At 37.8% G+C, this 14,907-nt stretch overlaps 1 protein-coding gene across 5 annotated transcripts in view; it reads left to right on the top strand.

Annotated features, from left to right (window-relative positions):
- Positions 1–14,907, top strand: part of ARHGEF10 (Rho guanine nucleotide exchange factor 10) — a 180,649-nt gene that overhangs the window by 50,579 nt on the left and 115,163 nt on the right. For 4 of the 5 annotated variants that reach the window (XM_049902647.1, XM_049902644.1, XM_049902645.1 and 1 more), the window contains exons 5-8: positions 2,064–2,130; positions 5,829–5,905; positions 7,925–7,981; positions 14,499–14,662. In XM_049902647.1, the coding sequence (XP_049758604.1) occupies positions 2,064–2,130; positions 5,829–5,905; positions 7,925–7,981; positions 14,499–14,662 (365 nt within the window). The remainder of the gene's footprint in view (positions 1–2,063; positions 2,131–5,828; positions 5,906–7,924; positions 7,982–14,498; positions 14,663–14,907) is intronic. The other variant, XM_049902646.1, reaches the window with a different exon arrangement.

Raw genomic sequence — 14,907 nt, 5'->3', positions numbered from 1 at the left:
TTGGGTAAGCTTCAGTTGTTTTTACAGAGATATATAGCTTGGGCTGTAAAGAACAGCGTGAAAGTTAGCCATTCCTCTGGTGAGGATTGAGGGTCTGAGCTCTCTTGTCAGGCACCTGCCGTCACCATCCCAGGTCCAGCTTTAACAGCCTAGCAAAGCTCTGGAGAGCTGACCCTGTGAGCCCATACTGACTGAAAGTACAAAAGTCTTCTTCCCTTTGCAAAATCAAAGTTTATTATATTAAGAATTGACCCAATAAAAACACCTTGGCTTAATTTTTCCTTCTCTCTCCTAAATACATTTCTATGTTACCTTTCCCAGGACACACATACAGAATTTCCCAGGTACATGTGATGTTTTTCTAACAGATGGTAGTAACACCTGAGGGGAATGGCCCCTTAGCTACATAATCAGAAATTACATTTTTGTGAAAATTCCAGTAAAAAGATTATTTCTTTCCAGTTAATAACAAAATGAGAAAAAAAAAAAAGTCTTTTAAGTAAATCCTGATTTATATTTTGGAAGCCAAAGAAGAGGGTTTTTAGGGTAGACGCTTTCCCATGTGTTTTCCTGTTGAACTTGGCAGTAATCCTGGGAACTTACCATGGTCAACAATACTGTTCTCATTCCGTAGCCTTAAAGAGTAAGAACAACCTAAAAATAATGAAGTAGGGATTTAGGGAGATTTTGTGCTTAAGGAAAATACATTTACTTTAAGTTGCTTATTTTTAAATAATTTGGTTATTTTACATTATTTAAAGTCATATATCTTAAAACAATCTAGCACTATTTTAAATAATTTGCTTTTTTTTTTTTTAACTGTCAACTTAGAGCCATTAAGAAAGCTATGTTATAATAAACACTATTGTGAGACCAAGAATCCAGGAACAAGTGTGTCTGTGGTTGGTTTTTTGTTTTTTTTTTTTGGTCTTCTAAAGAGAAATGAGCATACGTATTTCATATTTCATTCCTGAGGTGGTAGAAAAAGCAAGGATTTTGGGATTAGGCCTGGGTTCAAATTCAGGATCTACTTTCTAGCTAGATAACATTGGACAGTTTCTTACCTTCTTTGTACCTCTGTTAGCTTGAGGCGGGAATGGCTGGTGGGAGAAATTCCAATGAGTGTGCTCGTCTTCTTCCTACCTCTCCTAATCAAACGTCTTCTATTTTGACAGACGTTAAATTTTGGTGAATTTTTTTTTTTTTTTTCTTGAGATGAGGAACACACGGTAAAAAGAGTCTCCCACAGGAATGGACATATTATAAGAAAACATGGGCTGTGCATTTGGGACCAGAAAGCAGTGTTATACGTATAAGTCCCCCTGTGCTCTTGACTTATACTGCAGGGAAAAACAATTCACTGTGCAAAGTTCTCGTGGTGCCATTCAATGTTTCCTGCCTTCATCAACTTTGTGGAATATTTCTGTCATTTTGGGGGTCATTTTGGCTATTCCTTGAGGCACTGTAGGATGGTGGGAAGAGCGATTTTCGTAGCTGGGCAGATTTGACTTCAAATCCTGGCACTGCCTCTAGTCTGACATGTGACGTAACGTTTGTCCTGAGTTCATCACTAATCTTGGTAAGCCGAAAACAGAATGGGAGAAATAACACCAAACAGGTTGGCATGTATGAAATTGTGTGTGTGTGTGTGTGAAGTTTGGTTGTCAAATGTCACAAACTTCACCATTTCTCCCTTAAAATTTTTCAGGTTGTAATATAGACATACCTTTAATTAAATCATAATTGTACATTTCCCTGAAAACCTAAGAAGTAGGAGAGAATATTTATTCGAAAATCTGGCTTGACTTACTTGGGTACCTGTGTGTTTTATTTCTGGCTCTTTTATAAAACCTTTGGGTATCACTTTTTATTATAACCCAGTTTTGAATAAATTTTATTTAAAAGCTAAATATTTTTAATCCATCAGTAAGTAGTCTTTATACTAAGATAAGCTTATCATTGACAAGAAAAGAAAATATGAAATCATTTTAAGGATGAAATCAACTTCACGAGCATTTTTGTCAAGCCTAAAACCAATACCAGCTTTTTTCTTTCTTTCCTAGCAGAAACACAGGAAGCAGCAGAAGATAGCCAGTTTAATTCTTTCAGTTCTGAGGATCCACCAAACAGGTATCTTCATTAATTTTACAAACATATTCTGAATTTATGACTTTTTTTCCTTGAAATGTTGACTACGAATGATTTTAACCTGTTCCCCTACCCTTCTCTGTTTTTAAATTGTCAGTTCCTCACTGCTCTTCAGCAGGGTTGACTGTCCCCAGGTCTTTGTTTCCTATCTCCATGTCCCTTTCAGCTTCCACTGTCTTGTCCTAGTCTACTCTTCTGTTTGCTTGTCATACTGTTTCTATCTATTCTGTCCCCTAGCCCAGTGTTCCTCAAGCTGTGTTCTGCTAAACATCAGTGCTCCCCAAAATATTCTTGTCATTCTGTGTGGAAAAAGGGAAAGTGTGAGTCCGTGTCTAACAGGACTGGAAAATGCACCTTCCTCCAGCTCCGTCTTGGAGATGTACAGTATGCGTGTAAGCATAGTAAAGGTTCTGAGACTCCTTCGGATGGAAAAAAAGGTTTAGTTTTATTTAATCTAGACTTTCCCAAACTTTTTTGATTATAGAGTCTTTCTTTCATGCCTCCTTGCCTTTACAAGTCCGATTTCATCGTCTTGAAATGCACAGGAGTCCCATATACCAGGCAAATGCCCAGGAATCCCACATACCAGGCAAACTCCTATTGATCCTTTAGAACCCAGCTTAAATGCCTCTCTTTTCATAAATTTCCTCTTTCATGTTTCCAGAGCCGTTCGTGCATACCTGCATTATAACCCGTTGCTTTGTACTATCACTGTGCTTTTCTGCATCCTTTTTCCCTAATAAATTCCTCAAGGACAAGCACCAGGTTTTATGAAATCTTAGAATATTTACCACCTAGCATGACAGCGTGCTTGGCGCGTAGTAGGTATGTGTGTTTTTTCATTTGCGAAATCTTTATTGAGTGTCTGCCACACGCAAAGCATCCGAAACAGAGGAGTCAGTAAAGCCACTGCGGCGCCGTCATTCATCCTACAGTCCTAGTGGTGCAGAGGGATGTCATCAAACAGCCGCACTAATGAACGGACACTCACGTTTAAAGATATTTACTCTGAAGGAAAGGAATATGGACCCATGAGAGCCTGTAACAGAGTCCTGACCTAGACAGAAAGGTCAGGTGATTTCACAGGTTCTCAGCAAGTTATTGTTGAATAAATAAGTGAACAAATGCATTGCCTTAGAAGGCAAATCCGACTTATTATCCTTTTTTTATCACTCTCCTCAAACAGATTTTCTTCTCCAGCCTCATTTCCCTCGGCTCCCTTACTGAGGGCCTCTTCCTCAGAAACCATAGCTCTTTTTCTTGCCCCCGTGGCTTTGCTCATGCTCTGTCTAGATTGTCATCTCCCTAATCGCTTACCTACTGGTATTTCAGATTCGACCTCATCTCTGAAACCTTGTCTGCACGCTACAGAGGGAAGTGACCTTTTCCCCTCTGGGAGATGGAGAACGTTTGGTTTCTGCGCAGAGACGGCAGAACTGATTGCATTGCCCTCCCTGAGCAGTCTCGGGGAAGGACTTGGCCCGAGTGGCTGGGGTGACGTCACCCCTGAAGCCTCTGGGTTTTTGGTGCTCACGTAGTCTTGTGCATGTCAGGAAAAGTCTCCCATTTCACCAAGCAAGTTGGTTAGCAGGGTGTTACCCATTTACACACGCAGGGAATCAGCAAAAATGGCAGAGATGATGAAAAGAGTTGTTTTACTTTAAGCGTCAAGATGTATCAGCCAAAGTTTGGCAGGAAACCTCTGCCAAAGTCATTTTTTTTTCTCTCAGTTATTAAGTATCTTTGAAAGTATTTCTTACATGAATTCTAAAATGCATAGGATCTCTAGGGAAAAGTATTCATTTACTAAGAATTTTCTATCCAATTTAAATACAGAATTATTTCACAAAGTAGATCCATCTAAGACTATTTATTAGAAATCGCAATTCTACTAAATATTAGTGAATGTCATGATACTGTTGGTAATCTGAAGTGTAGTGCGAAAAAATATATTTATTGAAAGTGAGTTTTTTTAACAAGGAAACAGTTGAAATGGGGTGATAAAAAAATAATTTCCAAAAGTATGAAAAATATTCAGGAATAATTTAAAAATACAATATAAATACAAAGCACAGTTGCTTCAGATTTTATTCTTTTTATTTTAGTATCATTTCAAACTTAAGAAGTAGAAGAATACTTCTCTATGTGGTCAATTCTTCAGCTGAGTACGGGGACTGTGTCTTAGTTTTCAAAGAGATCCACAACATAGCAGTTTTATGTTACACATCCTTGAGTATCTGGAAATCTTTAGGACTTTTGCACTTTTTCCTCTTGACTGCCATCTTGCAGATATTTCATTGTTCATTAGAACATATCAGCAAAAAACGAAATGATAAAAGAGGGAGGTTGTCTGTTGCAGTAACGTTCACTGTCCCCTTCACTTACTCTGGAGATGTTGAATTGTCTTGCCACCTGACTTTATATTAATGATTCTATTTTTCCGTATATAAATGTTTCAGAACTTCCCTTATTCACCTCTAGATGCTTGTCTGTTTCCAGTCTCTTTTCCTTCCAATTAATTTTTTTTGGTTTGTTTGCACTGCTGCTCAGTTTATCTTTATAAGATGTTCTCTGTAATGAAAGCCTTATGTGGTCAGGGGTTTTGTCTGTTTTAAGCACTGCTGTATTCATTTTTAAAGAGTCGGGTGGCATGGTTGTTAAGCACCCCGCAGCTAACTGAAAGGCTGCCAGTTAGAACCCACCAGCGCTCCACAGGAGAAAGATGTGGCAGTTGGCTTCAGAAAGGTGACAACCTTGGAAACCTATGGGGTAGTTCTGCTCTGTCTTACAGGGTCACCATGAGTTGGAATTGACTCAGTGGTGATGGGCTTGGGTTTTATATTCATATTAATTACAACTGTTAGATTTCCACAGAGGTGGACCTCAAAAAATACTTGTTGAATGAATCTGGTCTTGTCATTCCTCTGAATCAAGCATTCCTGTGGCTTCCCATTGCCTACAGAGTAAAACCCAAAATCCCTTGACTTTTTGTGCCAGACTCTTTATGAGCTGGCCCCTATGACCATTGTGCTGCGAACATACCACCAGTTGGGTAATTACCATTTTTAGTTCTTGTTTTGTGTCTTTTCTCCCACTGCCCTGTTACTAGAGCCCAAGAAGGCTTATGTCTTACTCATGGGTATCTCTAGAACCCAGCATCGTATGTGGCACAAAATAGGCCCTCAAAAAGGCCTGATGAAAAACGGGAAGGAAAATTAGGCCTTTTGCAAGCAGGGACCATATTTCTTCTATACTCTTCTGCCAGATATTGTGCTGTATGCATGGTGGCCATTCAGAGCACTTATTTATAAATAGTTATGAATGAAAATTAGAATTTGGTAGTTTTTGTGATAACATCTGGGAAAATATACACTTTCCAGGCATAGTAACATATACATACATATATACAATATATACAGTAAAACGTGCGAAAGCTGGAACCTGTGTAAAGTGGAAATCTGACAAAGAAGGAAAACTCGAAACTAAAATGAAGTGGGATTCTTAATAGAGAGCAAGAGTAAACACCCTGTCAAAGGCGAAAAACTTGCAAGACCCAGAAAAACAAGGCAGCCCCATCGAGTTCTGTCTCTCATAGGTTTCACTGTACTTTTGGGGCATTCAGCAACCTAATGCCTGGAATATTTGTCAGTATTCTGACTTTTTGGTTTGTTTTCCTTAAGTGAAGATCAAGGCAATAAAGAAGACAGTGCCCTGGCCCGATGGGTTGCAGATCCTGCCAATACAGCGTGGATGGAAAGTAAGTACTGCTGACTAGGAGTGTTGATAGGCCGTGGTCGGAGTCCTCACGAAGCTCAGCACGAGCATTTGCCTGCCAACAGAGTGATGCTGTGGTTTTTTTTGTTTTTTTTCCAGGCTGTGTTAATTATTCTTATGTTCTATATAAGATCTGAAACTTTTAAAAATACATTCATTTACTTAAGATATTAACAAGCTGGATATGTAAATGTTTTCCCAGGGCTCTACGAAGCTCTTCCTCCGTGGCGTATTACCTTCGCTCTCTCCATCCAAGCACATGCTTCTTGCTGGTTGTTTCTTTCTAGTATAAATTGTGTTGTCGTTACAGCAGTTACGGATTTGGGCAATGACACTCTGGACTCCAGCCCCTAATCAATGAGTCATTACCGAGATGTTAACGAAGTATTCTTTCTAGCTGTTCCCCAGCGAGATGCTTCTTCATGGTACCATTATCAAAGGGGAGGGGTGTGGTTGGTTAAACCAACCCACTGACCAGATGGTATACCAGATCTTCCATGTGTGGTTTAAAAAGCTAAAAATATTCTTGACTAGACTTTATTTCATTTTTTAATTTTTAAAGGAAAAGTGAAGATTACTTTCCTAATTACCCCTTTTATTATTCACTGGCTCACTAATTGCTACATAGTTATTTTATATGATTGACTTGCAAGGTAGAGCCATCTTAGCTATGTCCTAGTTATTAAACTATCTCCTGGAAAGGTTCATTACGATTTTAATTATGTTGTTGTCAAAACAAAGAACTTAGTGTGATTAGATGATTCTGCCAGGGGCTATTAAATCAGGATCATTACAAGATTAAATTACTGACTTGTTATTCTCTAGCAGTTCTATTTCTTCCCTTATTTGTTTTTAAAATCTAGATGACAGTTAATTAGGATAACGGTATTTGAAAGTAAACTCTGTAAACTCGAGGTCCCTCAGCACTATCTAATAGGAGTAGAGATGCTGTGCTTGTAATTAATAAAGACTATTAAAGGGACACAAGCCTCTGTAATACGGGGACCCGACAGCAGCCGGAGAGTAGGGAGCTGTTCTTGAATTTGCTTGTTTTACCCCTGGTAATACGGGGATAGTAACAATGGCCAGATGTCAGAAGACATTAAGTTTTATTTATCTAATTGTCCTTCCTTTGTTGTTTAATAATCAGTTGCTTTTGTGGTTTTCAGTATAACAAATAACATTGTAGTTTGGAGGTTCCCTGTGGCAAGGATGACACCAATAAACAAATATTTTGGAAAATTATTTTAAAAGGCTGCCTTTTTTAAGAAACTGATTTCCCAAAACGCATGCTCTTACAAATATTTAAATAAAAATTCAAATGTTATCGCTAACTTCCTATATAATTACCTTCTACAATGTAGACTAAAGGTTTTGCTCATGGAGTGTCTCCCTCCTGTTTGTTTGTTTGTTTGTTTGTTTTTTCTCTAAAGAAGACCTGTTGCAATTTTATAGGACACCAAGTTCCCACAGAGTACGTTCTGAGAAATTTGTCCTGAAAGTTTAACACTTTATACTTGCATGCGATTACTTCTACCACGCAGTGGTTCAGGACACTGCTGAGTGGTCACTCTGCTCTGGTGGTGGCCCACTGGTGCAGCACTGGTTGGGCTCTCCCTCCTTTTCTGAAACTCTGTGCAGCACCTTTGTATTCTCTGTTTGTCAAAACACAACTTCATAGACTTAAAAATGTTTATAACAGAAACATAAAAATATGTATAATTGAACATGCTATAATAGAATAAACTTGGCCTGAAAATCAGTAAAAGCCGCCAGTTGGTGATCTTCTACAGCTGGTCCAGTTAGAGGCCTTTCCCTCATTCCCTAATGGAGTATTCTGCCCCAGAAATACCGCTTTGTTAGGGTACCACCGGTTATTCACGTGAACTTTTCTGAACAGTGAAAAGGTTGTTAGTCGTGGGAGATTTTGCCCTATGAAATTTAAATTGAATCGGATGAGTCTTGGTCAGTTTTTTAAAGTTTTCCTCCCCTTTCATTGCAGATGCAGAAGAAGCAATTTATGATGATGTCCCAAGAGAGAATTCAGACTCGGAGCCAGGTTTGGTTTTGTCCTGAACTGAGTTTTATGAGATTCAGTTGAGCAGTTTTTCCCTCCTGGTGTATCTATATATAAAAAAGACCATTTAGTGTGCACGTAATCACTAGAGGCACAGCCTGTATGTTTTTGTATATCCCTATCGCATGTATGTTATAGTGGCTCTTGGATGTGGTGGAATATTGGTGTGTATGCGCCCATAATCTATGTGGATTTGTGTTTACAACTTTTGAAATGCCAAGAAAAGTTCATATTGGAAACTTTTAACATGCGGATCTTATTTAGTGTTCTCATTTTAGACAAGCCTCTGAACCTCTCCAGCCTTAGTTTCTTTAGCTGAAAAATGAGGGAATAAAGACAGTTGGTGACATAGCTAATTAATGTCTCCCAGAAACCCTCCTTTTGCAAACACATAGACATCTGGGATGGAATATAATGATTCTTTTAAATATGGTGCTAGAAATGAGGAGGTAAATGAAAACCAGAAAATTATGTTAATAAGCTGATGTTTTCGTGATCCTGGCTGGGGGTGAGGGTGGGGGGTAGTCGGTTTCGGTAACTTATGAGCTGTAGTTTTATCCTTGGTTAGGAGTTGGAGATAAGACTAGCATTGCACTAGGAGGGAAGTTGGAACTGAGACACCCCTGAATAAAGCTGAGACCTTCAAATAGCTGGTTCTGCAGTGAAAGGATAGACTAGAAACACATGTACCCACTGACAGAACTTGATACAACCGAGGAGAAGAATAATGGAGATAAATTCCAGGAAGTTATCCCATAGAAGCAGAAAGAGTTAAAGATACGGAAAATGTAAAAGAAAAAGTAAGACATACAGGACGAGAAGTTCTAATGTTTATCTAATAAATGACACAAAGCAGAAAATAAAGGGAATGGGGGAAAGAAACATTCAAAGAAATGATTACTAAGAGTTTTCTGGAATTAAAGAAAGATGCACATTCTCAGTTTCTAGAAACACAAATTCAAAACAGGATTAATGAAGGATTTATCCCTACCTAGGCCCATAGAATTGAAACTGCAGAGCACCAGATCCACAGTGGGAATGTTAACAGCAACAAGAGTGAAAACACAGATTACCTACAAAGGAGCTACAGTTAGGAAAAGAACAGACTTATCAACACTCCAGGAGAGAGCAGAAAAATGTTTTCCAAGTGTTGAAAGAAAATAGCTGTTTCTACCCAGATTTCTAAACAGCCAGACTGTAATCCTTTCAAAAGACATAAATAAAGGCAGTATCAGAACAAGATTGTCTTATTTAAAAATATTTAATGTTGTACGTTAAAAGAAGGGAATGGGATACAAGAAAAAACAGTGAGAAAATAAACTGATAAATATGTCAATAAATCTAAACAAGCATTGATGAGTAAAACAACATTAATAATATCCAATTTCAACAATATAAATACAAGATGGAACTAAAATATTAGACAACGGTAATATGTACAATGGGAAGGAATTTTTAACATGTCAACATCCTGAGTCTATATATTTTTCAGGAGAAGGGTTTGTTTGTTGTTATGCTAGGTCAAGTCTGCATGTTTCGGGTAACCACTAAAAGAATAGAAATAGATTATTTAACTTCTAAACCAGTAGAACAAAATTCAATAGAAAGCAAGAAAAAAAAAAAATGAGAAAGCATGGAAAAGAATATGAAATAAAATATAAAAATAAGTCCAAATATATTGAGACTTGTAGTAAACATAAATTGGATCAAACTTGCCAATAAAAGAGATTCTCAGATTGGACAAAATAGCAAAGCTATCCATATGATCTTACAAGAGATATGTTAACATATAATGGTAAATAAAATTTTTAAGCAAAAGGGTAGGGAAAGAAATATAAGGCCAATTCTAACCAAATTGGAGCCAGTATAACTATAATGATATCATATAAAATGTCAAATTGTGAAGCATTATTGGATAGAAAGTGAATTATGATAAAAGGAATAAGGAAGATATACCTTTATGAGGAAGGTATATAACAATTTTAAGTTTGTACGGCCCTAACAACAGAGCCTCAAAATATATAAAGCAAAACATGACTAAGATGTAATCAGAAATAGACCAGTACATAGTCACAGTGAGAGATTTTAACAAAGTTCTTTCCATTATTGATGGATATTGGGTACAAAATTAGTGAACTACAGAAAATGACGACAACCCAGCAGTATGGCTGATGTAAAGGACATATATGGAACCCTGTTGCTAATAGTTTCAGAATACATAACTGCCCCAAAGCAAGTACTAACAAATGCCAAAGGTATGATATTCAGGTCATGTTCTCTGATTACATCCCAATAAAATGATTCCAAAAAATAAAGTCACTTGGAAATTAAAAACCATACTACTAAATAACCCATGGTCAAGAATGAAAATCAGAAAATATTTTGACTTGAATAATAATGAAAACATTACATAAAAGCTTAAGGGATTGATATAAAATAATAAGTAAAGAATTATAGACATAATGGCATATGTTAAAAAATCAGATTGAAGAACAAGGAGCGTAGCATCCAACTCAATCAGTTATATAAGAGAACAGCAAAGTAAACTCAAAAAAAATGGAGGAAGGAAATAATAATAAGAGCAAAAATGATAAAATAGAAAACAAAGAAACAATAGAAAGCTAAAAGGTGTTTCCTTGAAATGAATAGTAAAATTGATTGGAAGAAGGAACTGCAGTAGAAATTTGTGAAAATGTAAGAGAATTCTATAAACAATTTTACATCAATAAACCACTTAGAAGAAAATAAAAAAAAAAGCAAGATATAAAAAGGTATTTCACGTATTGTCTTTAGATACATTCCTAAGAGGTAAGTGGACGATACATACTAGGGAAGATACTTGTGGGCCTCCGGGGGGAGGGCTGGAGAGGATGGAGGTGGGGCCGTAGTCATGTACATTTCATTTCTGCCTTTACGTGAGAGAGGATCGAAACTAATAAGATAAACTGTAAAGAGTTTCATATTGGTGGGTTACCGTGTCTGCTACTTTGTTCTTTTTGTTGTATCTGAAGTGTCTCACAATTCAATCAGTATGTTTTTAAGTTAAATATAGACCAGATCTCTGAGCCCCCTTCTAGTGGTGGTTTTGTGGTGGTAGGCCTCTAAGAGTTCAAACGTCTGATGGACTGTGGAGATGGAGATGTCCCTGAGGGAAAGCTGGGATACATGATACAAAATATGATGGTCGTTGTCGTTAGTTGCCCTCAGGTCAATTCCAACCCATGGCGACCAGCTAGGGTCAAATTCTCTGACAATACATGGGAGATTATTGAAGAATTTCTTACTAGCTGTTGTGTACTTGGGTGCTGTCGAGTTGATGCCAACTCATAGCAACCTCATGTGACAGCGTAGAGCTGCCCCATAGAGTTTCCTTGGCTGTAATTTTTATGGAAGGAGATTTCCAGGTCTTTTCTCCGGCAGAGCTGATGGTGGGTTCAAACTGCCGACCTTTCAGTTAGCAGCCGAGTGCTTAATCATTGTGCCACCAGGGCTCCTTTACTAGATATTAGGGTCCCTTTAAAGGTTGTTGTGACTAATGGCAAGATTTCGGCCAAGAAAAACAATAAATCCTGCTTTCTCTTCACTCTCCTTGGTGGAAAGAGATGCCAGAGTGGCTGGATTTGGTTTTCACCTTAAGAAGCAGTAAATCTGTGAATCTAGGAATTGAGGAGAACAAATAATTCACTAAATCATCAATATTTAACACGACACCTCACAGCCCTTAAAAGTGTTATGCATGCTGATGGAGTTAAAACAGGATTGATTACCTTTTTAAAAAGCATTCAGAAGCATTTATTTTCACACAGTCTACTAGTCTGAATATTCATAGATTTAAGTTAAAAGCGTTTGAATATGCCTGCAGTTGTTAGAGCTCTTATTTCCCCCAAGACCCTGAAGACAGGCAATCAAACTACACTACACTACAGAAAGAACCTAAACTACACTACAGAAAGAACCTTAGCCATGTTTCCCAAGAGCCTTAACAAGTAGCTTAATCAACTAAATTCCATTGTTTAGACTTTCATCAGCAGCTGGGATGGATACAGAAAACGTAGCTCCAGCTCTCAAAGGACTTCAAATCTAATTGAGGTGAAGAGAGTAACATGTGAAAGACTATGTTCTAACTTGTTTTGTGTAGCCTGGAAGCGCTAAAAGTCCAGAGAGAGATTAATGGAGGCACGTGGGTGGGGACCGATCTGTCCACAAAGGATGGGTGGCATTGGGGTTTGTAAAACATGATGGTAAGAACAATGTGGAAACATGTTTTAGTTCGTTTTGAGGCAGCTTTCTTTGAATAACCTAGAGTGTGGCAAAAGCACCTAACAAACAAAAACAATCCATTGCCATCAAGTCGATTTTGACTCATAGTGACCCTATAGGACAGAGTAGAACTGCCCCATAGGGTTCCCAGGGAGTGGCTGGTGGATTCAGACTGCCAAATGGTTAGCACCCAAGCTCTTAACCACTGTGCCATCAGGGCTCCTACCAAGTGGGTTATAAAGATTACCCTCAGCACCAAATTTCAGGTCAGTCAGTCATGCCAGAGTTTGACCTGTTTCAGTCACTGAATTGGTCTGCTGTGTTTACTGAATTGCCCAGTTAGTGTCTCTTATTCACCCTCTTTAGGCACACCTGAACAATACCATGGTAGCTTTTGGAAGGTGAGCTTATTTTGAAACATTTCATGGTTTTATCCAGACAATATCTGATTTTCAGAGCTTTTAATAGATACTTGGATGATCTCTTATGTCTTATGTACTCAAAGAATCAATCTGAATCTAGCGGAGAAATAAAAGGTGGGGCAATTTGAAATATCAGGAAAATTTCACAATGACTAAGTTAGTGTCTAATTTCTTATTTGCAATTAAAATGTTTGTCTTAAAATGTCATTGTATATACTAAGCTTGCTTTTTGCCCTCAAGAATATATCTATCAGTGCTTTTAATTATATATGATTTTAAGGCCATGTTTTACTGCAGTGAACGTGAGGATGCATGTGGAATAAGTTTAGTAGAGAATAATATGAATATATTTTTAAGCCATGGAAGTGCCATCTTCATATTACTTTGTACTGTCCTTAAGTGATCATTTAAGCAAGAGGAAAATCACCCTTAATCATATGAGGCCATTTAATACATTAGAAACTTCAGCTAAAATAAAGAACTATTATTTGTGGTGGTCGTTGTCAACTGCTTTGAGATGACCCCGACTCATGGTGACCCTATGTGTTACAGAGCAGAACTGCTTCATAGCGTTTTCTTGACTGTAGTCTTATGAAAGCAGTTTGCAAGGCCTTTCTTCCGAGGATCTGCTAGTGGGTGGGTTGAGCCGCCAACTTCTAGGAGCAACTGATCACATACCACTTGCACCACTCAAGCTTCTCTCTTTGTGATAGAATATTTAATGAATAATAGAAATTAGGGAGACACTAATATTCTGGGAAGGAGCCCTGGGGGTACTGTGGTCAAGGCCCTTGGCTGCTAATCAGTAGGTCAGTGGTTTGAACCCACCAGCTGCTCTGAAGGAGAAAAGACCTGGTGATCTGCTCCCTTAAAGATTACAGCCTAGGAAACCATATGGGACAGTTCTTTTCTGTCCTGTAGGGTCTCTATGAGTTAGAATCCACTTGACGGCAAACAACAACAGTAAGCTGGGAGTTTGAAGAATGGATGTTTTCATTGTTTGAAAGGCTTAGTGTCCCTGACCCTGCATTGAAAATAGAAAGTCCGTATGTATTTTCAGGCTCTACTGACATTTTTACGTTAATCAAGGATGTCACACAATAACTCCTCTTTGACATCTATTTGAAGAAAGCGTATTAGCTGTGGGTATCAAGTCTTTTCGCTTGCTGCAGGGATGCAGAGAGGCTCATGAAGCTGCTCAGTTCAGTTTTGTTCTCATTTGCAGAATACAGATTATAAAAGAGAAGACGTGGACCCTACCCTGAGAATTTTCTTTATAAAGATCCCTTGACACTATATTCAGTAGTAACCATGATATGTTCTTCACTAATTCTGAAATAATGCAATAAAGCCTCTTTATAGACAGTAACAGATTGTTTATAAGTTTCATTAGACCATTTTAAGCATAAAAGCAAAATTTACAGTTGTTTAAAGTGTCACTTGGATATCTGTCTATATGTTTGTATTCCATATCTTTGTCTAAAGAAAAATATTCCTTTGTGAGAAGTTCTCTGTGGTCAACATATGAGTTGGTACAATTGTGGTCTTCAGGGTATGGATGGGCCTGGGGCATTTATCAGAAACACCCTAAGAGCTTTTTCAAACTACACAGATGCCAGCTCAGCATTCCAGCAGTTCTAGGTAACACTTTCTAGAGGAGCATACCTGAGGCTCTGTGCTGTTCCTCCACGTTGCTCTCCTCTGTGTCCACCCCCGCCACTCTAGACCATATGGTAGAACAACAAATGACGTCAGAACAACAACTAGTGAATTCTACATTTTTATTTTAATTTCGTTTTGGGATTTCATGCATTCAGATGAAATGATTTATGATGACGTTGAAAATGGGGATGAAGGTGGAAACAGCTCATTGGAATATGGATGGAGCTCAAGTGAATTTGAAAGTTACGAAGAGCAAAGTGACTCAGAGTGCAAAAATGGAACCCCTAGGTCCTTCTTGCGTAGCAACCACAAGAAGCAAGTATGTATTTTGTTTTAAAATATGTTCTTACAATAACATATACATGGGACTATTTAAAAATAGAACTTGGGTTAATATAATATTTAAATACTCACTTTTTAAAATATTGGTATGTAGTTTTAGGAGAGCGTGTCAAAGGAAAAGGCATATCTTATTTTACATAGTAAATATAATCGTGGAAAGACATCACTTAATATGTCCTAAGCAAGCTTACTGTCTTGACCACTTTAAGAAGGTAAATAATT

Source organism: Elephas maximus, chromosome 12 (assembly GCF_024166365.1).
Source record: "Elephas maximus indicus isolate mEleMax1 chromosome 12, mEleMax1 primary haplotype, whole genome shotgun sequence".
Classification (NCBI taxonomy): domain Eukaryota; kingdom Metazoa; phylum Chordata; class Mammalia; order Proboscidea; family Elephantidae; genus Elephas; species Elephas maximus.
Note: the sequence above shows the minus strand (reverse complement) of the source record. Positions and strands in the feature narration are given on the sequence as shown.